Raw genomic sequence first — 26186 nt, forward strand, 5'->3', positions numbered from 1 at the left:
GTAGTGTCGAACCCGAGTAATAGAAGTGTAAATAGTTTAATAAACGTGTTGAAGTTATCTCCATGTCTGAACCTTCCTTTGTCAAGTGCACCACAAGGAAGCTGCTTATGTTAAACCAAGAACATAACAAATCAGGTTTAGGTTTGGGTTTGGGCTGAAGTTTGTGGCATGGGTTCGACTTCTATATGCAGCCCCTGTGGCTAGTGTGCATTCAAATGAAACGGGTTGGGGTATTATGGGCTCCACGGGGAAGCAGGCAGGGGTGCCCACTGTCACCACTGTTATTTGTGTTGGTGATTGAGCCCTAGGCAATGGCGCTCCGGGCGTTGGTTGAGTGGTGAAGGACTGCGAGGGGGGCCAGGGAGCACCGGGTGTCACTATATGCGGATGACCGGTTGCTGTTTGTGTCGGACACACTGGAGGGTATGAGCAGAACTATGGGCCTGTTGGAGAGATTTGGAGCCTTCTCCGATTATAAGTTAAAGCTAGGGAAGAGCAAAGTTTTTCCAGAGAATGTGGCGGGGCGGGGAGCCAATTTGGGGCGCTACCATTTAAGGTGGCAAGAGAACGGTTCAGGTATCTGGGGATATAGGTAACTTATGAGTGGGCCATGATGCACAGGTAGAACTTGACAGGGTTAGTGGAAGAGGTTAAAGGGGATTTCAAGAGGTGGATACATTGTACTTGACATTGGCTGGGAGGGTGCAGGTGGTAACGGTGAATGTGTAACCAAGGACCCTGTTGGTCTTTCAGGCCCTCGTGATCTTTCTCCCAAAAGATTTTTTTACGGAGGGTGGAGGCACTGATTTTGGGGTTCATGTGGGTGAGGAAGATACTGAGGGTGAAGAGGGCTCTGCGGCAGAGGCAGAAAGGGGGGGGGGGTAGGCACTGCTGAACCTGATGTATTATTACTGGGCTGTGAATGTGGAGAGGGATAGGCGTTGGCGGTGGTGGGGAGGGGGGGGGCGGTGAAGAGGGTGGGTGGCGAGAGTGCACATTTGATTAGGTTGGAGGAGGAGTCCTGCAGGGTTTTAGTTTGAGGGGCCTGATGATGGCCGCGTTGCCTTTAGCAAGTATACGGGGGAAGTATATGAAGTGTCCGGTGGTAGAGTCAACTATTAGGATATGGATCCAGTTGAGGAAGCATTTTAAGTTGGAAAAATGTTGGTGTTGACGTCACTGTGAGGGAACCATAGGTTTAAGCCGGAGGGAATGGATGGGATGAATGGGAAGTGGAGGGAAGAGGGGCTGAAGCGGGCTAGGGATATGTTCTCGGGAGGGCGGTTTGGATGAGCTGCGAGAGAGGTTTGAGTTACCGATAGGAAGTGAATTTAGGTACATGCAGGTGTGGGGTTTCACGCGAAAGGAGTTGCTGACGTTTCCCTAACTACCAGAATACTCGTGATTGAAGCCACTGCTGCTTTCTGATGACTTGGGGGAAGGCAGGATTGGGGACATATACGGGTGGTTGGGAGTTAAATGCATGGCATGGTGGAAAGGATTAAGTGGAAATGGAAGGGGGAGTTGGGGAAGGAGATAGGATGGGGTCTCTGGTATGAGGCAATGCGGTGAGTGAACTCAGCTTCCTCCTGTACGAGAATGAGCTTGATTCAGTTCAAAGTGGTGCACAAGTTGCACATGACTCAGGCTGGGATGAGTGGGTTCTACCAGGGGGTAACAGATGTGTGAGAAGTGCGGGCGAGGGCCGGCGAATCATGCTCACATGATTTGGGGCTATGAGAAGTTGCAGAGGTTTTGGGAGGCAATGTTCGGGGCAATATACAGGATAGTGGGGGTCGAGGTTAAGCAGGGCTCTATGGTGGCAATTTTTGGGGTATTGGAGCTGAGGCTGCTGCAGGGGAAGGGGGCCGATGTCATGGTCTTCGCTTCTCTGATCGCCCCGCGAAGAATCCTTTTGAACCTGAGGTCAGATACGCCACCGGGGGTGGCAGCTTGGCTCGGGGATTTGTATGACTTTCTCCAGCTGGAGAAGATTAAGTTTGCTCTCAGGGTGTCTGAAGAGGGTTTTGAAGTGCGGTGGAGGCCATTCATGATTTTATTTGAGGAACTCTTTGTCGGTGGGTGGGGGAGGGGAGGGATTAAAAGGGGAAACATTGTACAAACTGTTAATTATATCTTACTAGAATGTTGTTTTTGTTCATATTGTGAAATATGTTTGGAATAAAATGGGCTGGATTCTCTGTCCCGCTGTGCCAGATTTCTGGTTCATCACGCCGGCGGGATGCTTCGTTTCGCCGGCTGGTCAATGAGGTTTCCCATTGTGGGGTAGCCCCACACCTTCGGGAAATCCCCGGGCTGCCGGCAAAAACGGAGCATCCCAACGGCGGAGAATTCAACCCAAGTCTTTTTTAAAAAAGAATGTTGATCATTGAAGTTGGACTAAAGACCCGTAAAAGTTAAGAGGTGATATATTTTGCAATTGCAACATTTAACAGTTTTTTTGATGAATTGAAAGTCTAAAGGTTTTCTATTGGATCTACAGCAGCTCTTACATGCCATGCGTGTAGTCACACTGGTGAGAACTTCCACACTACTGACAAGTTACTTCCTGTGTACAGGTTACAACAATATAAATCTGATTAAACATTCTACATTTTTGTTACCTGCAAGAAAAAGGGTGGAGTTGATCAAAATGGCTGGGTAGTATTTAAATTTCAGGTGACCTGCCCAGTCGGCTGACATTTGCAGTGCTTGGGAAATCAATGAGGACAGGAAAATCTCACAAAACTTCATTCAACGGTGAAACTGATTGTGGCAATGCATCTTTAATACTTGTATACTATTAAAACTTATATCTGGTATTTGAGTTTATTTTTTATTGCAGTTATGGAGAAAAAGCTGGAAATATGAAGCTTGTAATGTCTTCAGCAAAACACTTTTGGAATTCCTGCCTATCTTTGATACCATCCTGCCTGGAAGTGGGTGTACTTGAAGAACCCATTAAAATTTTTCTAAAGGCTATCTGCAACGCATATTCCAAGAATAAAAAGGTAAAAGTAGCCACAATAATCTTTGCAACCACTAACGTTAAGCATTTCACGGTTAACCTAATCTAATTACAGAGGGGCCGAAACCCGAAATTCTACAGACAATTCTCTCTCCTATTGTTAAGAACCCCACTGATTTTATCTGTGAGAGTGTCTCCAAACCCTGAAAGATAACTTGAAGCACTAGTGCTTAGTGGTGTATAAATGTTTGAAATAATGTGAGGAACCATGTAAAACCCAGTGAGGAACCAGGCCAGTCATTGTGCAAACAATTAATAAAGAATAGGTAGTAAAGTAAAAAATACATTCCACTAAAGACTAATATATACTATGAAACTTAAGTATATTAATAACTAAACACACTGTGCTATCTGAAAGTATGTCGTTCCCAAAATATACCCACATTCCAAAGACCCGGCTTACTCACTCTTCCAACTTTTTCCATCGGGCAGGAGATACAAAAGTCTGAGAACACGCACGAACAGACTCAAAAACAGCTTCTTCCCTGCTGTTACCAGACTCCTAAACAACCCTCTTATGGACTGACCTCATTAACATTACACTCCCTGTATGCTTCACCCAATGCCGGTGTTATGTATTTACATTGTGTAGCTCTATTATGTATTTTCTTTTATTGCCTTTTCTTTTCATGTACTTCATGATCTGTTGAGCTGCTCGCAGAAAATTACTTTTCAGTGTAACTCGGTACACGTGACAGTAAACAAATCCAATCCAATCTAATTTGTGGCTCAAGGAAAGGAGGATTGCTTATCCTGGTCCCACGGGGATATCCTGAGCCATCACACTTCTAGATTTCCCTCACCTGGCTATAATCAACCCTAACCCTCACCCTCCTGCATTCAGCAAAGCAACTCTCAAAACAGAATTGGATAAATACTGGAAAGGAAAGAAAATATAGGGTTATGAGGGAAAGAGCAGGAAAGAGGAAAGAATTCAGTAGCTCTTACAAAGACCTGGCAGATATGTTGTTATGGGCCAGGGTTTAAAAACGTCGAAGTATATTATGGAGTTCACATGACCGATAACGTTTTGTTGAATTTGGCTAGGATGAGCCGAAGAGCCTGCCTTTCAGGTGTTATTCAACAGACTTCTGAGGCGCTTTTAATCAAAGAAATAGGCTTTATTCTAAGAACTTAGTTAACATTTGCACAAACACATACAGCAAGAATTTTTATCAATTACAAATATAAAAGCCACACAGCTACAGTAATCTATGTATAACCCTTAGTGAATTTCCCTTTAACTGTTCCAATTCAATAACAAAATCCAAGTAAAACCAGAAACCCCTTTTCAACGGTATGCTCCAGCACACAGCATTCTCACTAGTATACGACTTGTGAGTGATACTCTGTTCCCCTTTTCAAACAGCAGATTTTAACTCTTTTAAGTTACCCAGCAGTCTGGAAACCGCTTTTAAAATGAAGATAGAGAGACACTTCCTTCAACCTGTGCAGTTCAAACCAGTCCAAACTTAAAGTGAAAATCAAACCCTCAGCCACAGCCCAGCTCCACCCACACAATCACTGAAGCCATATTATGAGGCAAAAACATTTCTTAAAGGGAAATTCCCATGACAATGTGTTTATGAACCCCAAGAGCTACCCTTTCATCAATGTGCAGTTAATGAGTGAAAAGACAAGTTTTGTTCAACTACATGCTCCTAATATGTGCCATTTTGCCAACAACCTTAACCTTACGACATATTCCCAACAGCATCATGCATCTAAAAACGTACAATAGTTTTACAAAATATCTGTATGATTTTAAGTGCTTGGATCAGCTTCATAGATGTTTTGACTGCATTATATTTTCATTTTGAACTACAGGAAGAAGAAAAGGAAGAAATTGTTAAGCAGACAACAATTAGACCACAAATGCATCATTTTACAAGAGGGGCATTATCAGCACGTTAGTGAAACCTGAGGAAATTATTTACAAGCTCTTGGATTTATGTGATATAAAGCACAAATGGATCTGCAACTCAGCACAAATGGAACACACACATGCAAACACATAGTTGAGAATTCATAGGTTTCCTCTTTAAGATTCCAAATTGGTCACAATATTTTGAATGATAGATTGTCCCTTCCCAGCGTCCAAGGAGCTGGATGCAAGCACATCCAAGCCCATATCCGCTGCCATGCAGCCATTTCACACTCAAATGAGCTTTGATTAGCTGGTGGTGGGACTTGCAGCCCTCAGTTGGAAGGAATTTCCACCTCTGGGGAGCTGCCAGCCAATCCGATTGACTGCCAGCTCTTGAGTCCATGCAGCATCAGGCTACAGTGTAATTTCAAGAAGAAATTAGATATAGCTCTTGGCGCTAAAGGGACCAAGAGATATGGTGGAACGGCTGGCTAATGGTATTGAAATTGATGATCATAATGAATGGCAGAGCAGGCTCGAAAGGCCCAATGTACTCTTCCTGCTTCTATTTTCTATGTATGTTTCTGTATATGGACCAGACTGTATCTACAATCAGTCCCCAGAACTGAAGTGCCAAGAGTTCAGGAACAGAGATAGGTTGAAAGGTTTAGGGCAAGGAAGGTACGTGAGACCTGTTGGAGGGTTTGGTTGTTGGTGGGGAGGCCTGGAGGCGTGAACGGAACCCTTGCAGGCTTCAGATCTTTTGTGCGGTGAAGGATTGAGGGATGCTCGATGTTAAAAGGAGGTGTCCCTTCTTTACAACCTGAAGCCTGAGCAGGGTTCATTTTCAGGCTCCTCCCCACCCCGTCCCTGAACTCCTGCCAACCTGAAAATTGAAACTGGGCAGGATACGGTTAATAATAGTGAAGTGGTTAATAAGCCTTGCCTGATCCAGCGTAAAATTGCAGAGAGGTCAGGGCGGGTGGGAACATGCCCATCAGCAGATGTCTTTTCGGCCTCTACTCCTTGCGTTTCGAGATCCTTAAGGACCTCCCAAACCAATCCCTCAACCCCTGACCCGACATCCACAGACACCCAATCCCTCTATGCTCAGTCCCTTGGGCTCCCCTACCCTCCTCGTCCTGAGACCCCCAAAACGTATCATTTTCTGGAGTCCTGGGATTTTGCCTCTGGGGGCTGATTGTAGTTCCAGTCCTGACCACTGTAGTCTCTTGTGCTCCATGGACTTGAGAGCTGCCAGCAAATCTAACTGGCCGGCAGCTGTCTTAGGCGCAACTTCCTCCCGAGTGAGGGGCAGAAGTGTCTGTGTGGAGTTTGCACTTTCTCCCGGTGTCTGCCACAGTCCAAAGATTTGCAGATTAGGTAGATTGGCCTTGCTAAATTGCTCCTTAATGTCCAAAAGGTTAGGTGGGGTTACTGTATTACGGGGATAGGGTGGAGGCGTAGGCTTAAGTAGGGTGCTCTTTCCAAGGGTCGGTGCAGACTCGATGGGCCAAATGGCCTCCTCTGCACTGGAAATTCTATGATTCTATGGTTAAACGGTTGCGGAACAGGCAGTATTCCCGACTGACTCCTTGGAAAATGGGAAGGGAAAGCTGCCATCCTAAAAATCCTGGTCCTAGTGTCATCTCTCTTCCCTCATTTCCACTTAGAACCTTCTTTAACTCAGCCAACTTGTCACTGTTCCCATTTTGTTTATTAGACCTCCCATCTCATTTTTAGCCAATTGAAGATTTGCCACCTCCTCAATAGCCTTTTGTTTTGTAAACTCTGAAACAAAGCACATTTTAAGTATCGCTTCCAATTTCTGTTTGTCCCCTATTGATTCATTGGGTGGAATTTAATGGAAAGCCACTGGAGTGAGTTTACTAGCAGGGAGGCCAGGAGAATTGGTTGATTCCCTGCAGCGTGAAAACTGTTCCACATTTAGTGGGTGCAGGAAAGGCCCGATGTGGGAATACTGTCAACTGGGGGCAGCATGTCAATGAGGCTCATTAACAAGCCACTTAAGACCCCACCATTTTTTTAAAATTAAGGGGCAATTTAGCGTGGCCACTCCACCGAACTTACATGTCTTTGGGTTGTGGAGGTGAGATCAACGCAGACCATGGGGAGAATTTGCAAACTCAACAAGGACACACCTGAATTTAATAGTGGCTTAATGATTAAATGGGACTTGCAAAGTCTATCATGCCTCACAAAAGCATCCCAGCAAACCCTGTTGGAATTCCAATGTCGCCTCGTTGCAGAGGGTTTCTCATTCAGGACCTGATTGAGGGACCCTGCATCAGGAAGGGGGTAGCAGCTGAAAGCCATTAGGCCGACCCCTGTCCCGCCACCAGCAAATCCCTGCCCTGAACCTCCAACTCGCCACGCTCACCCACATCCAAGGTCCAGGGATCATCCTTGTGAAAGCTTGAGTGCATTACTGACAGCAGCCATCACTCTTAGGGTGGGATTTCTGCCCAACTGAAGACTTGATCGAGTGGAAGGCTCAGTGCTGTCCCGTAAGTGCCTGATTGCATTTAAGTTGCTTTGAGCCTCCCATGGAAAGATTCAACTGGTTCTCCAAATCTATCACCTCAACTGAATTCTGTCCATTATCTTCCCTTAGGGGTCACACCTCAATACATTGACAAATTACTTATTTATTTTAGTAGTTTTAAAAATGTTGTTTTCTTACGTCTACTTTGATTTCCAAACCGTAATTTTATTTAGGAATGAATTACAGAAGGAGGTAATAATTTTAGTGACCAGAAAGACTGCTGATGTGAAATGTGAATCCCAAGGATCAAAACCTTCATTCTCACCACAAATTCTTCAATTTGGTTTAGCTCAGTTGGCTGGACAGCTAGTTTGGGATGTGGAGCGATGCCAACAATGTGGGTACAATTCCTGTACTGGCTGAGGTTATTTATTATCAACCTTGCCCCTCAGGTTAAATCGCCACCAGTCCGATCTCCTCCTCAAAGGGGAAAGTAGCCCATGGTCATCTGGGAATATGGCGACTTTACCTATTTGCTTTGTTCTTTTGGATCTTTTGGATTCAATATTAAACCAAGGCCGTGTCTGCTGTCTCAGGTGGAAATAAAAGTTCTCTGTTTTGAAGAACAGCAGGGATGTTATCCCTGGCCAATATTAATCTTTTATATCTCAACCTCACTAAAAATATAAATTTTCTGCTCATAATCACATTGCTGTGTGTGAGAATTTGCAGGCAGCAAAATTGACTGCTGTAATTCCTACATTACAACAATGGCAATTTCAAAATTACTTCATTGGTTATAAAGTGCTCTGGGATATCCTGAGTTTGTGCAAGATGCAGCATAAATGTGATTTGTTTTTCTTTCTTTTTCTCTTGTTCAGGGGAGTAGGACTGTATTTGTTACAATCTTGCTTATCTAGTTGTAGCAAGAGAACCTCTTGACAATTACTTGTTTCCGTCCCTGCATCATCATTAACCGTTTCTTTTACCACACCCCAGGCCACCTATCCTAGTGTTTCTTTCCTTGAAACCATTCTAAATTTTTCTGATTCTAAAGCAATGTAGGGCATTTCAAGGCATCATATAAATTTAAGTTTTAATTCGCCTTTTATTTCTGTCAACCTAGATGTTTCCAGTAATTGTAAATAATTTAGAACTGATTGTGTTTTATTTCAAGCTGTTGATGATCCAGAAGATGATCTGAAATTAAGGGCAGCGATGTATGGTCTTTTATTCCACATTCATATGAACAAAGGGAATTGGAAAGCTGGACTGAAAGTGTTAGATGACGCCATTATAGATATGCCCAGGACTAAGCAGAAGCTGTAAGTAAAAAAATAAGATAATTTCCTATAATAATTCATGTCACAAAAGTGAAAGAAAATGAGAGTGATGGGGATGACTTTCCTGACCCCCATTTCCCCCGGTGGATATTAGATAGGTAGAGTGCACCCCTTATCCAAATAGATTTCATGCATGGGGTGCACCACGGGCTAGCCTTTTGGCTTTTCCTTTGAGGATTTTAGTTCCTTGGATACGATGGCACGGTGATGCAGTGGTTAGCAATGCTGCCTCACAGCTCCAGGAGAAAATATTTCCACTGGCTGGAGAAACTGGAACTTGAGGCACAGACTCAGATTGAAGTGACGACCTTTTAAAACTGATGAGGAGATGCCGGCGTTGGACTGGGGTGAGCACAGTAAGAATTCTTACAACACCAAGTTAAAGTCCAACAGGTTTGTTTCAAACACTAGCTTTTCGGAGCACTGCTCCTTCCTCAGGTGATTCCTGTCCTCTATTTGAAGGCTTCTTTACAAGCATAGAATTATGGTGAATGCAAGACTTGGTCATGATATCAGTATGGATATGCAGAAATTAAAGGATGACGCTGAAGAACACGTATCTTACATGTGGCACCATGTGGCAGGTTTCTCCAAAGAAATTGCAGAACAATTAAATTGTTACCAGAATTCAATAAATGTTTTGAAGGTACTTTGTGCATCTCTGTTCATTCAAAACAATATGCTGTGAAAAAGGAATTATTTTTAATTTCATTCAAATTCTTGCATTGTTTCATTCCATCAAACACACACCCATCATGCTTCTCACACTAGAATTCACCTGAGGAAGGAGCAGTGCTCCGAAAGCTAGTGTTTGAAACAAACCTGTTGGACTTTAACCTGGTGTTTTAAAACTGAGATGAGGAGGAATTTCTTCAGCCAGATGTTGGTGAATCTGTGCAACTCTTTGCCGCAGAAGGCTGTGGAGGTCAAGTCACTGAGTATCTTTAAGACAGAGATAGATAGGCTCTTGATTAATAAGGGAATTAGAGGTTATGGGGAAAAGACAGGAGAATGGGAATGAGAAACATATCAGCCATGATTGAAAGGCAGAGCAGACTCGATGGGCAGAGTGGTCTAATTCTGTTTCTATATGTTATGGTCTTATGGGCCTGAGTTCAAATCCGGCCTTGGGTGACTGTGTGGAGTTTGCATATTCTCCCCGTGTCTGTGTGGGTTTCCTCCGGGTGCACCAGTTTCCTCCCATAGTCCAAAGAAGTGCAGATTAGGTGGATTGGCCATGTTAAATTGCCCTTAGTGTCCAAAAGGTTAGGTGGGGTTACTGGGTTACGGGGTTAGGGTGAAGGTGTGGGCTTAAGTAGTGCTCTTTCCAAGGGCTGGTGCAGACTTGATGGGTGAATGGCCTCCTTATGCACTGTAAATTCTATGATTCTATGCTGCTTCTAGCAATAACAAAAATGTCAAAAATTCAACACTTGACAAAATTGAAGAAACACCATTTTCAAATGTAAATTTCACATGTTATTTGCAGTTACAATTTAATTTTTAGTGTTGATACAAAAATCTGTAAAACATATAATTCATAAATAATTCCTGTCCTCTATTTGAAGGCTTCTTTACAAGCATAGAATTATGGCGAATGCAAGACTTGGTCATGATATCAGTATGGATATGCAGAAATTAAAGGATGACGCTGAAGAACACGTATCTTACATGTGGCACCATGTGGCAGGTTTCTCCAAAGAAATTGCAGATCAATTAAATTGTTACCAGAATTCAATAAATGTTTTGAAGGTACTTTGTGCATCTCTGTTCATTCAAACAATATGCAGTGAAAAAGGAATTATTTTTAATTTCATTCAAATTCTTGCATTGTTTCATTCCATCAAACACACACCCATCATGCTTCTCACACTAGAATTTTCCCAATGAATCAAACCCCAATTCTTCCCAGTCCAATCCCTTTGAATTCCTACAAGGCAATATCTATGCTTCCTCATTGTACACTCCATCCTGCTGCCATACCCACTCTTTCCTCTGCCAAGTTCTCCTTTATCTCAGCCCACTCAAATATGCCTGGGGCAGAATTTTACAATCTCTTCCCTTCTGGCGGGATTTTCCGATACCGCTGTCGTCAATGGACTTTTGAATAGCTTGCTGCATTTTCTCGCCCTGCCCCACCGTGTCGAGGCTGTAAAAATTTGCACATAAATTCCAATACCTCAGTCCAAAAGCGCCATCTCTCAGCCACTGTAAGCAATGGCATGTTTGAAATCTGCAAATATTCATGAGGGTTTTTTGGTGTCTTTATGTTAGTATTGTTGCATTTGTTTACATTTTTTTTTTTTTTGAATGATAATCTTTCAGAAACCAGAAAGTAACTGGAAGAAAATCGACCAACTGATTGCATTTGGTGAATGGCTATATTGCAGTGGATTTTCTGAAACTGATGCTTTCTGCCAGTTGGACTGGGCTGCGGATTTACTCCTGAGCATGAAACCCTGTGTGGAAGTTAAGGAAGAAGAAGGTTAGCTGAACGCATATTTTTCAAACGTGGAAATTTTGTGATGGGGATGGACCACACACACCAATTGGATGCAGGTACCTTAGTTGGATGTCAATCTGGTATTTAAAGGCAGCACTCACTTTCCACTTGGCAGGCTGGCTAAAGTGTGGCAGAATCTAACCCTTTGGACACAGTGCGAGGAAGATGGCCACTGAACCAGTGTCACTTTGTCCAGACACGAGTGAGTAGCCTGCTGGATATCAGCCCAGAGTTTAGAGATCACATTATAGTTTCCATTTGTTGGGTACTGTCTGGAGTCGGACATCATGTTCATGAGATCTAGGTCATGCTCTCTCAACCCAATTCCTACTTAAACGTTGATGCGCTAAGCGTGGTGTATCACCACAAACGTTGACAGCACAAGTTATCTTCTTGAGGTTCATGCTAACTAACATTGTAAACAATTCCCCCTCCTCTGATAAGCGTCATCTTCAGCCCAGTGCTAAAAAGCATGCTGTGTAAATTAGTACCAAAGTAAAATACTGTGGACGCAGGAAAGGTGAAACAAAAGTAGAAAATGCTTGAAGTGCTCAACAGATCTGGCAGCATTGGTAGAGAGAGAAACAGAGTTGACAATTTGGGTCTGTTCTCTTTCATTTTCGAACTTCACCAACCTGAAATGTCCGGCCGTGGAATTCTCTGGCCATTGAGATTCTCTTTTTCGCTCGGAGTGCACCCCCGCCCGCAGGTTTCCCGGTAGCGTGGAGTGGCTATAATGGGAAATCATATTAACAAGTGCAGGAAGAGAAAATCCCTCTACCAGCGAACAGCACACTGCCGAGAAACGCTGGAGAATCAGAGAATACAACCTATTAACTCTTTTTCTCTTTTCTGAGATGGAGCCGGATCTGCTGAGTGTTTCCTGAATTATCTGGTGCTATCTCGTGAGTGCACTAAGGAAGAAAAGAGTTGCAATCCTTTTGGAGCAAGAGGAAATTCACCTCTTCATTCGATTTGATTTAAGTGCGAACGATACTGGGTGGGATTCTCCGTTGGCATACGCTGAAATCGCGAAACTCGATTGGGTGGAGGATAGATTCCAACGCCAAAATCACGTCATCACCTCGATAGCGGCGTCAGTGCGGTCCGGAACGCACGTACAGTAAACACCGTTTGCGTGTCATGAGCGGGCCTGACCCGGTATTCTCCGGGGCCTCTGCCTTTGAATGGCCGAGTTCCGTATGGCACGGTGCACTTTTACTTTTAAAAATTACGAAAGCGGCGTGCTGACTGATGAGGAAGAGAGACAGAGGAATGACTGGGCTGCCTGGCCGGACACTGGCTGGGCTGGCTAGCGTGGAGTGGGCCCTGCCAGGGGCGGGGGGATTGACGGGGGAATAGGCCATGTGGCTAGGGTGACCCCAGTGGGACTGGGACAGTGTCCGGCCACGGGCCGCCATTGCCGCTGCCTGGAAAGCAGCCATCTTGCTGCGCACCACACTGACCACCCACTTTGGCCACATGTTCTGCAGAGTGACACTGGCCAAGTGGGTGCCCCCACCCCATCCTCTGCCATACCCACACCCCCAACCCGGCCGCCATCCACCGGCGGGACACCCAAGGGCCACTGTAGCCCCTATGTTCCCCTGGCATGGGCAGCTCCAGCCGATGATAGGCACCAGGGCAAGAGGCCCCCACGGTGCTGGGAAATGACAGGGCCAAGGATACAGAAATGGTGGGGGTGACATGCGGGGACGGAGCCTGCAGTGCCAACCTGGGCCACCACATAGCCCGGTGGACACAGTTGGGCACTGGGGTACGCACCATGTTAACATGTCGGCCTTTCACCCCTACACACAATGGATGTTGGAATTCAACCAGCAATGGTGGCGTTTCTATGAGTCGCTGCAGCCTGCGGTATGCCTGCGGCTGTAATGGCTGGAATTGCTCGAGGAGGAGAAAGCCGCAGCAGCAGAGCATGCAGTAGGGGTACATCCGCACCATCAAGTACAGGCTCTACATGAGCCAAAATGGGTTCCACTCAATAAATGCGCAGCTGAATGTGACCATCAGCTGCGAATCAGACATGTCTGCGCCCGATCCCCGGAAAGTGTGCACGACGCCTTCATCCTGGCACACTCAACGATTCCTGACATGCTCGAGACCGCCCCCCCTCCCCCCCCAAACCCGGATGGGAGATTGGTTCCTGGGTGATAGTGCCTATCCGGAGGCCACAGACCAACATGAAGATCCGCGACAATGATGCCCATACTGCAACCAGGGGTGTAGCAAGCGGTGCTTCAGCCTCCTGAAGGTGCGGTTCAGGTGCCTGGACCGCTCTGGAGAGGCCCTCCAGTATGATGCTGAATCGTGGCAGACTGCTGCGTCACCCACAGCATCGCGCAGCAGAGGGGCAATGTGCTGGAAGAGGAGGAACGCCAGCCCTCGTCCAACTGGGATGATGCAGGGGTTGATGAGCACGGGAAGAACATGAGGGCCAGGCAGGCACGGGAGACTTCATGACATGTGAGCCAGAGCTAATGCGCCCGGGACGCTGTGATCGCGTCCAGGTTCACCAACTAGGGGTTGGGGTGGGGGTGGGGACTGGCCAGGATCCCACCCCACCCCCCACCCCCTCCGTCACCCCATGAAATGAAAATGAAAATCGCTTATTGTCACAAGTAGGCGTCAAATACTGTGAAAAGCCCCTAGTCGCCACATTCCGGCGCCTATTCGGGGAGGCTGGTACAGGAATTGAACCCGCAGTGCTGACCTGCCTTGGTCCCCGTCCCCCCCCCAAACTCCCTCCGTGATACATACCTGCACACTACGGGGTGCGGGCCCTGAATTGGCAGTAACAGCGGGTCTGGTCTGTGGGATTGAGGTTGATGACAACACGTTCTGCGATGAGCTCTGGTGCTCTGCATCGTATGACGAGGTTTGACTCCTGCCCATAGTAGCACTTTCAACCATTCATCTGGGTGATCCCTGTCTACGAGCTAGCCATTCCATCACACGGTCACATCTGATCTCTGGGTTGACGGTGGTGGGGATGGTAGGGGGGTGGAAGGGTGGGGAGCCTGAGCCACTCCCAACGTCCGGCCATTTCTCCCCCTCCCCTGCACTCCCTGTCTGGCTAGCCCAGCCTAGCCGACCCCTAACACTCATCTGACAGAGCACCAAGACAGGTTGTAACAGTGGTAACAGGTGTTTAATGTGACAACCAATATGCAGATTTGTACTCTAGCCCCTACAACTAAACTGTGCCCTGCACCCGTGCCAACTTAACTAGTGTCTTCCTTTCTGGCCTTAAGGGCCCTAACGCTACCTCTCAGTGGGTCCCCAGATGATATTGCAGGAGTGGAGGCGGCCTGCTGTGATTCCGCCCTGAGACCTGGGTCCCGTTGGCGGCTGTCTTCTGGGGTGACCGGGCCTGGATGGGCCCAGCTGTTGCTCAAGTGTCCCAGGTGGTGTGGTGCCGCCCTGTTCTATCCACTGCCCACCAGATGCGCCAGGGACTGGAGGACGGGGGGGAGTCACCAACACGGACCCCATCACCTCCTCCTCCCTTGGGATGCCCGAAGGCCTCCGGGCTACTCCATAGGACAGTGGTGTGAGCGGAACTATCCCCTGAGGCTCCCCCGCCACCTGGCACTGCCAGTCCTGGAGGCCCGCTCTGGTGGGTCTGCATGCACGCGGCCATGGAGCACAGGGAGTGGACCATCTCCATCTGGGACTGCATCACATCACCCATTGACTGTGCCACCACCTTCTGGGTTTTTGTCAAATCAGCCCGTGACTGTGCCATATCCCTCTGGGACAGTGCCATCTCCCCCTGCGTCTGTGGCATGTCAGCCAGCGCCTGGACAATGCCGCTGATGTTCCCATCGATGGCCTGCTGTGACTGGGCCACACTCAGGAGTGCAGCTGCGATTTCCAGGTGGCTCTGGCACATGGTTGTTTGTGAGGCGGCAACCCTGACCTGGGCCACGGCCAGCACCTACACTGAATGCCAGGCCTTGGGCAGGCTGATCCATAGCCCAAACCGTCATGCCCAATGCCTCCACTGAGGACACTATGTGTGAGGTATTGACCTGGGTGGAATGCATGGTCAGCACCACCTCCTGCTGCTATGCACGCAGTTGGACTCTTCCTTGCAGGTGCTGAATGCCGCCAGCAACCCCTCATGTAGTCCCTGGCCCTGCGACTGCATCTTCACAATCGATAGGACTGTCCTTTCCAGAAGTCCAAAACCCGTCTGGATGGCAGATAGTTCCTGGGGTCGGCCTGCCCTCCGACCGTCTGGCCCCTCAGGAGTTCCTACCTCCACCTGCTGTACCAGATCAGCTGTGAGGTGTCCAGGAGCCTCTTCACTAAAGTGCCCAACCGAGGTGAGTTTCTCTGGGATGGTGGAGGATGCTGGAGACAGCTGTGAAGGAAAGTCAGTGTCATCCTCCGACTCGAACTCCGGGGTCTGCTGAGTCTCGGGCAGAGGGTTGGCGTCTGAGCTGTTCTCTCATCGTTGCTCGGCTCATAGAGCGTTCCGGCTGTGGCACTGGCTGGTGGTGGGGGACACTGTATGGACCCGCCTCATCTCCAACTGCTCTTGAAAGACACAAGACAAGACATATGATTAGACCGTGGGCAGGGGGATGATGGGGATGAGCATGTGTGTGGGGGTGAGATTTGGTGAGGGTGCATGGGATATAGTGTAGTGGGGCGGGGGGCATAAACACACGTGTCACGGGGACCCGCAACTCATCAAGGTCTCACTTCCTCGCCCGTGGCCAAACCCCACCCCGACGATCTCACTTGCCTCTGGGCTACTGACTATGTCCAGGGCCCTCTGCTCTGCCATAGTTAGGGGCCACAGGTCTGCCGATCCCCTTCCAGTCTTCTCCCACTCCCAGCGGTTGTGGGCAGCCGTCTTCTGGGTGGGGGGTGGAAACAGAAAATGACAGTGTCAGCCAGTCCGACGCATGCAGCCCAGGAGATGGGTAGCTGGTGGCCTCAGTTGTCAGAGCACCCGGCCATGACGACCAGTGTGGATGCCCACATGTCGTGCAGGATTGGGGTTCGGCTGCCCTCTGGTTGGGGGGTTGTCGGGTTACGGATGTGTGGGACAGGAGTTAGTGCCAGTGGCCTACTCACCCTGGCCGCACTGAAGAGGTCATGCAGTTTTTTGCAACACTGCTGGCCATTCCGGACAGTGTTGCCCATGGTGCTCACAGCCTCTGCCAACGGTGCCCAGGCACGGTGAATGACGGTGGCTGGCAGTTTCCTTCCCAGGGCGGGGTAAAGGGTCATCCGCCTCTCCTCCACGACATTCAGGAGGGTCTCAAGCTCTGCGTCCTCGTAACGTGGGGCCGCGCGTCTTGCTGCCATTTGTTGGCTGGGATGGTGCGGGTGGGGAGTGCAGTGTGTATATGCGGCTGCAGCTTGTCAGATTCCTGAGTGTCAATCGCGAAACAGGCAAATCCTGCACCGTTTCTCATTGGAATCGATTGTGTTTACATGTGGTACCACCCGGCGGAAGCTTGGACCCGTGGCCGCGGTGGCGATCCTGCTGGGGGGCGGGGGGGTATCTGACTCAGCGCCCGTGCTGAGGTGGGCCGCCGCGCGCTTGCGCGGACCCGCTTGCGGCCGGCGTGTGCATGCGTGGCCACACGGTCTAGAGAGCTGGGCTCCGCCGGCAGCCAGAGCTGCGGGACGCATGCTGGGGCTCTGCTAGCCCCCTGGAAAACGTAGAATCACCCCGGACCTTCGAGGAAAACGTCCGGAATGATTCTCGCCCGTTTTCCGGCGTGCATGGGGGCAGGCCCCAGAAGGGAAAATCCAGCCTATTATGTTCATTTACAATCGTCAGTATTTTGCTCTTTATGCTTTGTTACTTTGGTCACATGCATATATTATTTGTAATGTTTTGGCTTCTTTCAATTTTCAGAAGTCCACTTCGAAAGGGAGAATCAATCAAGAAGTGAAAACTTTGTTCCAGCAAAACATCAACAGTTGATTGGTGCACAAAATATTGACACTAATCTGTCCTTTGAAAACCTGAAGGATGTGAGACAACTGGAAACACTAGTGATATTACAAACTATAATGGCGACAATTGCAGGCCGTGTGTCATGCCAGCAGCATTGTTTGATGGCATATGCTTACGTTATGTGCATATGGGAGGTAAGTCCTGCATGAATCATAATGAATGCACAATTTCTGCACATTGCAAACTCCAATATCTGTAATCTGGTGTATACTATCATAGTAAGGCTATTTACAGTAGCAACAACTAGAATAACTTTGTATAAGTGAACCTAGAAACCATGGGCTGGATTCCCCAGTTCCTCAGCCACATGTTTCTCAGCCGTTTGCTGGTGGCAGGATTCTATACTCATGCCCTTTGTCAATGGGATTTCCCATTCAAGCCACCCCACACTGTTGGGAAACCTACAGATGGGGTTGCGCTGCCAGCTGGAAAAGTGAATCGCAATGGCCTGACAATATCGGCCCATATTTATTGTTGACAAAAATAAAATCTGCTCCAACTCTGGAACCTACAATGAATGCTTGACTTAGCTCCAAGACTGACCAATATATTCATTCCTATGCGGGGAGCAGTTGACATAACTTGAAGGGATCTGCTGGTTTTGTTGACAGTTTTACGAGAACTTAATCCCTTGATCTTTCTTTGCGTGTTTATTTTAAATGTCTGTGTGTTTATTTGAACATGATTAAAAGTTTCTTCCATGGGGCTTTCACCACCTGTGTTTGATTGACAATTTTATGAGAGTATAAGGTTTATGAGAGGGTCATGGGGCGCATTCTCTGTTCCCGCCGCCCCAGTTGTTAGGTGCGATGCACCCCCACCAGCAGCGGGATATCCTGTCCCATTGTGGGCAGCCCCATGCTGTCAGGAAATCCCCAGGCGTGGGTGCGCAGCCAGCGTAACAGAGAATCCCGACAACGGAGAATCCAGCCTTTAGTCTTTAAAGGGGTCTTTTTAAAGCCTGTTTTATTTTATTTCATGGGTATTTCAAAGTCTTGCCAGTGTTATTATATCACCTATTGGATGTGTATCTGGTGCATACTGAGGGGGCATGGGAGATCTTAGAGGATATGGAGGGGCCATGGAGGATATGAGAGGTCATGGCATGGAGGCCAGTGGTGAGATGTGAGGGCCAAAGGACCTAACAACCATAAATACACTGGGGCTGATATCTCAGGTAGTGGATGTGAGCCTTCTTACCTGCCAGCTTTGCTATGTGCCTTCTTCCTTTATCCTTTGGATCAGCCTGCAGAGGTAATGGGATAGTTTCAAGCTCCTGTACACTTCCCCAATATAAAAATAAGGTGGGCAAGCTCCTCCAGGGTGGAGAAGTGATTGTGATGTTGGGGAAATTCCCCACAGTGGTTAGCACTGTTGTTTAATAGTGCCAGGGACCCGGGTTCGCTTCCCGGCTTGGGTCACTGTCTGGGCAAAGTCTGCAAGTTCTCCCTATGTCTACTTGGGTTTCCTCCGGGTGCTCTGGTTTCCTCCGACAGTCTAAAAATGTGCGGGTTATGGGTATTGGTTATGCTAAATTGCCCCGTAAGTGTCCAAAGGTTACTTGGAGTTGCTGGGTTACGGGGATAGGGTGGAGGGGTGGGCTTAGGTAGGGTTCTCTTCCAGGGGCCGGTGCAGACCCGATGGGCTGAATGGCCTCCTTCTGCACTGTAAATTCTATGATGATTCTATGATTTCCGATATCTTTCTCAATCACAAAAATCTAGCCCTATTTCTCCACCTATATATCCATCGTGGATGGGACTGAAAATTTGACAGACCATTTAAAATCGAACCCCCCCTCTGTTTTTCTTTCTACAGAAGCTGCCTGACCAGTGAAGTATGTCCAGGATTCTCTGCATTTATTCTTGTTAACGCATCTTTTTCTTTAATTATCCTAATACCACTATGGCTTTCCATCATAAAACCTTGTTGCCCTCGACCCAACACTGACCTTTTTGTTCTTTTCCCATCTGTGGTGATATGCATCACCGTATATACACAAGGGGTTAATGTAAATACACTACAACTAAGTAAACACTAGAGAGAGCACCGGAGATGTCATGATATGCAAACATGCAGCTAATGAACACTTAGAATAGGACACAACCAATGAGCAGTCAAGACACCCAGAGGTGGCATTACCACAAGGGTGCATTACACAACTCATATAAAAGGACAGGGCACACATGCTCTGTCTCTTTCCACAGACAGACATCTAGAGAGTACATCAGGGTTGATCAGAAGCATCACACCAGCACGTGGCTTAGAACAGACTGGTTTAGTTAGACTGAGTTACTACAGTTAGATTAGCAGGAGAGTCGAACCTAGGATAGGCACATGGAGCACACCAGAATGACTGGGAATGGGATAGCTTGATCTTTGTTTTGGACAATGCTCAGCACAACATCGAGGGCCGAAGGGCCTGTTCTGTGCTGTACTGTTCTATGTTCTATGAACTCAAGTAGGAGAATTGTTAACTGTTCAATAAATGTGTTCAACCTATCTCTGTGTCGGGAGCTTCCTTTGTCAAAGCATACATCAAGGAAGCAGCTTATGCTACACGAAGAAGCAAAACACAACACCATCCTCTCCTTTCACTTGCTGAAAAGCTATTACGTGTTTCTTCACTTTTGCAACATTACTAATCCTTTTCCCTTATCCCTGGCCCCCAAAGTCTCCTCATTTCAGAAAAATTTCTGCCTTAATAATAGGTGAATTTGAGAAAGAAAAGTCATACGGACTCAAAACATTAAATCAGTTTCTCTCTCCACTTACGCTACGAGACCTACTGAGCTTTTCAAGCATTTTCAGTTTTCATTTGAGGTTTTCCAGTGTCTTTGATCATTTTAACAAACAATCCTAAAGCTTGATGATCTGATCATTATCTCATTACTGTTTGAGGGACTTCGCTGTGTGCAGAAATATTTCATTGGTGATGAAGCAGTTTGGAATATCCTGAGATCATGCAGTAAATAATTGCAATCCTTCCTCTTCCTTCCCCTCTGCTCTCCTCTCCTTCCCTTCCTTCTGGAATTTTTCCTACCCAATAGTCGAATTGGTTTGTTTATGAATAAAAATAAACCAGCAAGGTTTTTGACGAACTGTTGAAAATAGGTTCAATTTGAAGTTAATTGACAGTAATTTATCAATTTTTAACCAATTCTTTCTTTCCTTACATTTTAATCTTAGATATCGCTAACATCAGCAGAGTCGCAAAGTAAAGAATTATCTGCTCCCACTCCATCAGGCCGTTCAGATACAGCAACGAAATCAAGTAAATCAAAGGGCAAGAAAGAGGTAACCTGCAATAAATCTGAGGAAACATTTGAATTAATTTTGATTGAACACAGGTTGCCTGTTTCCATAAACCTGGTTTATGCCCTTCCTCAGTCAGAAATCTAACCCCACCTTCTGATGGATTATAGGTATTAACACCTCTGCTGAAGTGTCTTGACATTTGTGGGCAAATTTTCCCAGAGAGGCACTAGATTTAAGGATTACAGTGTGCCAAATTGAGGCATGCACAAAATGACTACCTTGTACTTTTTAGCTTAGTGCTGGGCACCCTAGGCTAATGAGTGGGCTGCATGAGTGGCCCTCCTTCATCTCAGTGGGCCGCAAGATTGAAATCAGGCTTGTTCATTAACCATGGCCTCGTTAATAAAATTGAATACATTTAATACACGTCGATTATTTCATATTGAGTTGTAGAAAATGCTAAATCATTTATATATTAATAGAACCGTCATCAACTTCAGGTGGTAAAAACAAAATAAATATTTAGACTTTGGACGCAGGAGGAGTGCATGGCTCCCACAGTCAATGTTGCGTGCAATTACCTAATTTCACTTGCCCTTGTTTTACATACATCGGCCATACCGGCACGGTAGCACAGTGGTGAGCACTGTTGCTTCACAGCACCAGGGTCCCAGGTTCGATTCACGGCTTGGGTCACAGTCTGTGCAGAGTCTGCACATTCTCCCCGTTTCTGCGTGGGTTTCCTCCGGGTGCTCCGGTTTGCTCCCACAAGTCCCAAAAAATGTATTTGTTCGGTGAATTGGACATTCTGAATTCTCCTTCTTTGTACCCGAACAGGCGCCGGAATGTGCTGACTATGGGCTTTTCACAGTAACTTCATTGTGCTGTTAATGTAAGCTTACTTGTGACAATAAAGATTATACATTGTTATGGACCAGGGTTCAGAGAACCCCAAAATGTATCATGGAGTTCACCTGACCCACAACTTTTAATAGATTGTGGTTATGGGGAGCACATGGGCCTACCTTACAGGTGTAGTGCAACAGAGAATTAAAGTACTTTTAAATTAAAACAATGTTGATTTATGAAACCAGTTAACACTTTATAAACTCACAGTAAATATCTTAACAACTATCAACACCAATAAATCCCCCAAAGAATATAGTACTCTATAAGTAACTCTTAATCTTTCCTTGCAACATCCATAATACAAATAAAATGACAAAAAGAACCCTTTTTACAGAAAGACATCATGTTTAACTTCTCTACTGAGAACAGTTACCACCTTGAAATCACCAAATGAACATTCTTTAGCTTGCAGAGATTCATACACATCTTGCTGTGACTGCAGCTTGTCCAAATCTAAAACAAAACTAAACACACCCTGCAGCTGACAGCCCAAAGTGAAAGTAAAAGCAGACAGACAGCCCAGCTCCACCCACACTCTGACATCACTGATAAATACCCATTTCTTAAAGGTACTCTCACATGACAATACATATATATATTATATATGTAAAAATAACTATACAGATGGAAATCAGTGGAATGTGGCAACCCTGCGCACGGGTAATGGTCAACAAAATGTCTCTTGGGCCACAGTCAGAACCCAGATGGGCCACATGCAGCCCCTGAACTGCAGGTTGCCCTACCACTACCTTTCCTTTCTTTCAGTTTTATCTTTGTTACATGGGGTCGCCACATTGCTCGTTGATTACTCCTTCATATCAACCATCATTTTTGTTTTTTGTTGGGGGATGATTTTGCAGCTGGATACCTTTCTTGCCACTAATCTTTCCCAATTATTTGGGCTGCAGACTTGCACCAACACACGTTGGCTTTCTGTACCAGTGGCTGTATTCCCTTTTTGCTGCTACCCCAGTACTGGATTTCAGCCCACATTGGGCATCTTTAAGGATGTGAATAATGCTTAGAATAAGCATGAAAATGTAATAAAAGAATCTTTCACATTTAAACTGAGAGCAAATTCTGAAGTTACTTTAAATTCTTTTGACAGATTCCATTTTTAAAACTATTTGTACCAACATTAGCTTGCAACATATTTTTGCTTCTGCATAATCACCTTACTTTCAATAAATTTGATGATTAGTTTTTGAATGAATTTCATTGCCTTTTAGTGTAAACAAGAGAATTCAGCGAGCGTACCACTGGTATATTATCTTGTAATTAAGAGTAATTGTTATTCCTGTGATAAACTGTGAAATAGAACAACTTAGTGCATGAACATAATAAAACCTCTGAGGTTTTTTACAAAAATGTTATCACATAAAATCTGAAGCTGAACCATATGAGAAGATATTATGGCAGGTGACTAAAATCTTGGTCGAAGAGGTATGTTTCAAGTAGCATCTTAAAGGGAGGAGAGAAAAGTGGAAAGTCTAGAGAAGGGATTCTAGGACACAGTACCAATGGAGGGAAGAAGGAAATCTTAGGTGTACAAGAGGCCAGAATTGGAGGAACACCGAGGGCGGAACTCTCTCATCCCACCCGTGGTGGGTTTGGTGGGTGTCAGGAGCAAAGAATCTAGCAAGAACCAAATAGTCAGAAACCCGCAAGCGTAAAATCATGTCACAATCCTCCCAATGGTGGATTTGTGGTAGATCTGTCTTCCAACTGGCTGATGGCGTGAATGTAATTTGCACCTCATGAATGTTCATTAAAACTCTTATAGTGAATGTTAAGTTACAGTTAATTTACAGTTGAAAAGAATTGATGGATAGTTGGCTTTAATTAGTTAAATATTTTTGAAGAGGTTCCTAGAAGAAACAAATCCAGGTGGCAAGAAGCCACTCGTTAAAACAAATCCCCAATAATAATCAAAAATGGTCAAACAACAATTGTCAAAATATAAAAATGTAATTTTTAAATAAATCCTGCATGTGAATTACAATATAGTGTAGTTGTAATTGAAAAATATATTATTTAAATCTCTTCTCAAAGGACTAGTGTGACCCACTTGAAACTTAACTGAAACTTGAAAATACTGAGTGCTGACTGTAGCTATACTGTAAATGCTTCCTATTGCTCGTGTCAAGCAAATGTTTTGTCCAAGCAAATTCTCAAATTCAACTATACTACCAAATTGACAGTTAATTTGGGTGTTTTGTGAAAAAGAGGTATGAAAAATATTGTTGCTTTAATGCAAGACCAACAATATACTAGCAATTTTATGGGGTCTTATGGGGATGAGGGGTTATGGGGAGAAGGCAGGAGAATGGGGATGAGAAAATATCAGCCATGATTGAATGGCGGAGCAGATTTGATGTGCCGAGTGGCCTAATTCTGCTCCTATGTTTTATGGTCCTATAGTATTCTGGCAGTTCAAAATTTTTGACTTATTTCTTTCTAACAGCCGCGAGATGATCCTCGAGAAAAAGGCAAAACAAAAGTGCTGCCCAACAGCATGCCTGCACATCCAGAGGAGTGGGCGAATTTTGTCTGCCCCACTGAAATCCGAGAATTCTTTAAGAAAGGCTCAAATTGCAGTCTGATCAACAAGAAAAATGTCCTGAAACCGGTAAGTATCAAAAATTGTTTCTGAAAGTTGGGAGAAATTATACGTTTTGTGCAAGTTATTCAGATCTCCATCATAAGATTGCTTGGATATATAAAAGTATGTATTTTTCTACCTCCACTGTTCAATATTCTGAGCAAGCTCACAACCACTTGTGGGTGAAAGTTTGAATTTTTCACTTGCCTTTACAGTTTAGTAAGCGTTATATTATTAGTGCTTGGAAAAGCAAATTGCTGGTGGTATGGGTCAGTGACATGTGCCAGCAAAAGGTAAGCAAGGAATATCAACTTTTTGTTGCCCGTTATTACATTGATTTGTTGATTTGTACACTGCTCTCTTAATTTATGAAATTACTGATGCCTGTTTCTCCATTAATTTCTTCATTTGTGGTTGTGTGCAATGCTTCATGAAGTAATTTACTGTTAATCTACTGCTAACCTAACTTTTGGATTTACTGGTTTCTACTGCTGTATAATCTTGATTCAGAGTAGCCAGTTGACTACGAATTCATGAATGCACCATTGCAATCTCAACTATATGTACCACAGTGCTCATCAGTGTTATTATCAGGTCAGGTTTATGCTACCTTGCGTAAAGGATATCTTGGGCTGGATTCTCCATTTCTGAGACTAAGGGCTGGATTCTCCAAATTTGAGGCTATGTCCGGAGCACGTGTCTACTCTTACGACCAAAAAGCCGGTGCTGCTCCTTCACCGATACTCTGCCCGGTGGGGGGCTAGCAGCCGAGCCACTTAAAGTTCCCGGACGGAGAATTGGCGGGTCTGGCTGCGCAGGCGTACGGCGGAGACCTGCAGCGGTCATGCCATACAACATGGCGCCGGCCGCGTGCGGACAGTGCCCCCCTGAAACCCTCCTCGCCAAACCCCAACAGTCCCCCCAGCCCCCACCGAAGCCCCTCTGGCCAGCGGAACGGCTCCTCCCCCAACTCTGGCGGCGCTGGACACAGTCCACAGCCGTCTCACGAGGTTCCCGAAAACTGAGCAAACGCGCCCCACACCCTAAGGAAGTCGGTCCTTCGGGACGGAGCATCAGGGGAGGGCCTCAGGTGACGTCCTGAGGCCGTCCCCAATGGAGTGCGGCGTACTCAGCGATGATGCCATTTTTGCAGGGGCGGAGTCTCCGAAATACAGCGCCGCCCCCGATTTTGGCGTAAAAATTGATTCTCTGGTCGGCAATTGGAGAACCCAGCCCTAAGTGTTGACTCCGGCGCTGAATTTGTGGAGTTCCACGACAGCAAAACTAGCACTGCACCTGGACTGAATCCAGCGCCATGTGGAACACACTGATTCCAATGAGAAATGGTGCGGGATTCGCCGGATCCGTAATTCACACTCAATAGGCTGACAGGCTGCAGCCGCATAAACACACTTCACTCCACGCACACACCATGTCAGCCAACAAGATGGCAGCAAGGAGAGCAGCCCCAAGATTCACCGACACCAAGCTGGTCCCTCCTGGACGTGATGGAGAAAACCAGATGACCCTGTATCCCGGCCCGGTAAGGAGGCTGGTAGGCGCCGCCATCTGCCATGCCTGGGTGGTGGAGGTGGTCAACGTTGTGGGTAATACCGTCCGGACCGGCCAGCAGTGGTGGAAGAAATCGCACAACCTCCTCAGGGCAGCCAGTGACTGGGCAACACCGCCCCTGGCACCACTCTTGTCCCACACACCTGGAACCTGAACCCTCCACCCGGAGGATGGCTGAAACCCCACCCTGCACCATATGACGGCACCCATGCCAGCCGCCATGTCCGGCTGCCCTTGCCACTGAAGCCCTCAGCTACCCGCCCCCTATGATGCATGCCGTCAAAAAACTGTCAAAAAAAATGTTCTTTTACGTTTGTCCCCCTCCTCCGCCCAGGCGAAGGCCGCTCATAACCACCTGGAGCAGGAGAAGACTGGAGGAGGAGCTGCAGACTTGCAGCCCCTTACCATGGCAGAGCAGAGGGCCCTGGACATGGTTGACAGCCAAGAGGAAAGAGAGGTTGCCGCGGTGGACTTCGGCCATGGGTGAGGAAGTGAGTCCCTGCTGAGTTGAGGTTCCCCATGGCACATGTCAACCCCCTCACCACCAAACACGACCCCCACACCACCCTCACCCTACACACCACCCTCACC

The 26186-nt window shown here is 46.5% G+C and overlaps 1 protein-coding gene across 2 annotated transcripts in view; it reads left to right on the forward strand.

Annotated features, from left to right (window-relative positions):
- cfap46 (cilia and flagella associated protein 46) overlaps positions 1-26186 on the forward strand; it is a 368598-nt gene that overhangs the window by 151811 nt on the left and 190601 nt on the right. For both annotated transcript variants that reach the window (XM_072479134.1, XM_072479136.1), the window contains 8 exons: positions 2846-3011; positions 4856-4937; positions 8579-8726; positions 10313-10496; positions 11070-11229; positions 17153-17388; positions 20444-20551; positions 23886-24050. In XM_072479134.1, the coding sequence (XP_072335235.1) occupies positions 2846-3011; positions 4856-4937; positions 8579-8726; positions 10313-10496; positions 11070-11229; positions 17153-17388; positions 20444-20551; positions 23886-24050 (1249 nt within the window). The remainder of the gene's footprint in view (positions 1-2845; positions 3012-4855; positions 4938-8578; positions 8727-10312; positions 10497-11069; positions 11230-17152; positions 17389-20443; positions 20552-23885; positions 24051-26186) is intronic.

This window comes from Scyliorhinus torazame, chromosome 16 (genome assembly GCF_047496885.1).
Source record: "Scyliorhinus torazame isolate Kashiwa2021f chromosome 16, sScyTor2.1, whole genome shotgun sequence".
In the NCBI taxonomy this organism is placed as follows: Eukaryota; Metazoa; Chordata; class Chondrichthyes; order Carcharhiniformes; family Scyliorhinidae; genus Scyliorhinus; species Scyliorhinus torazame.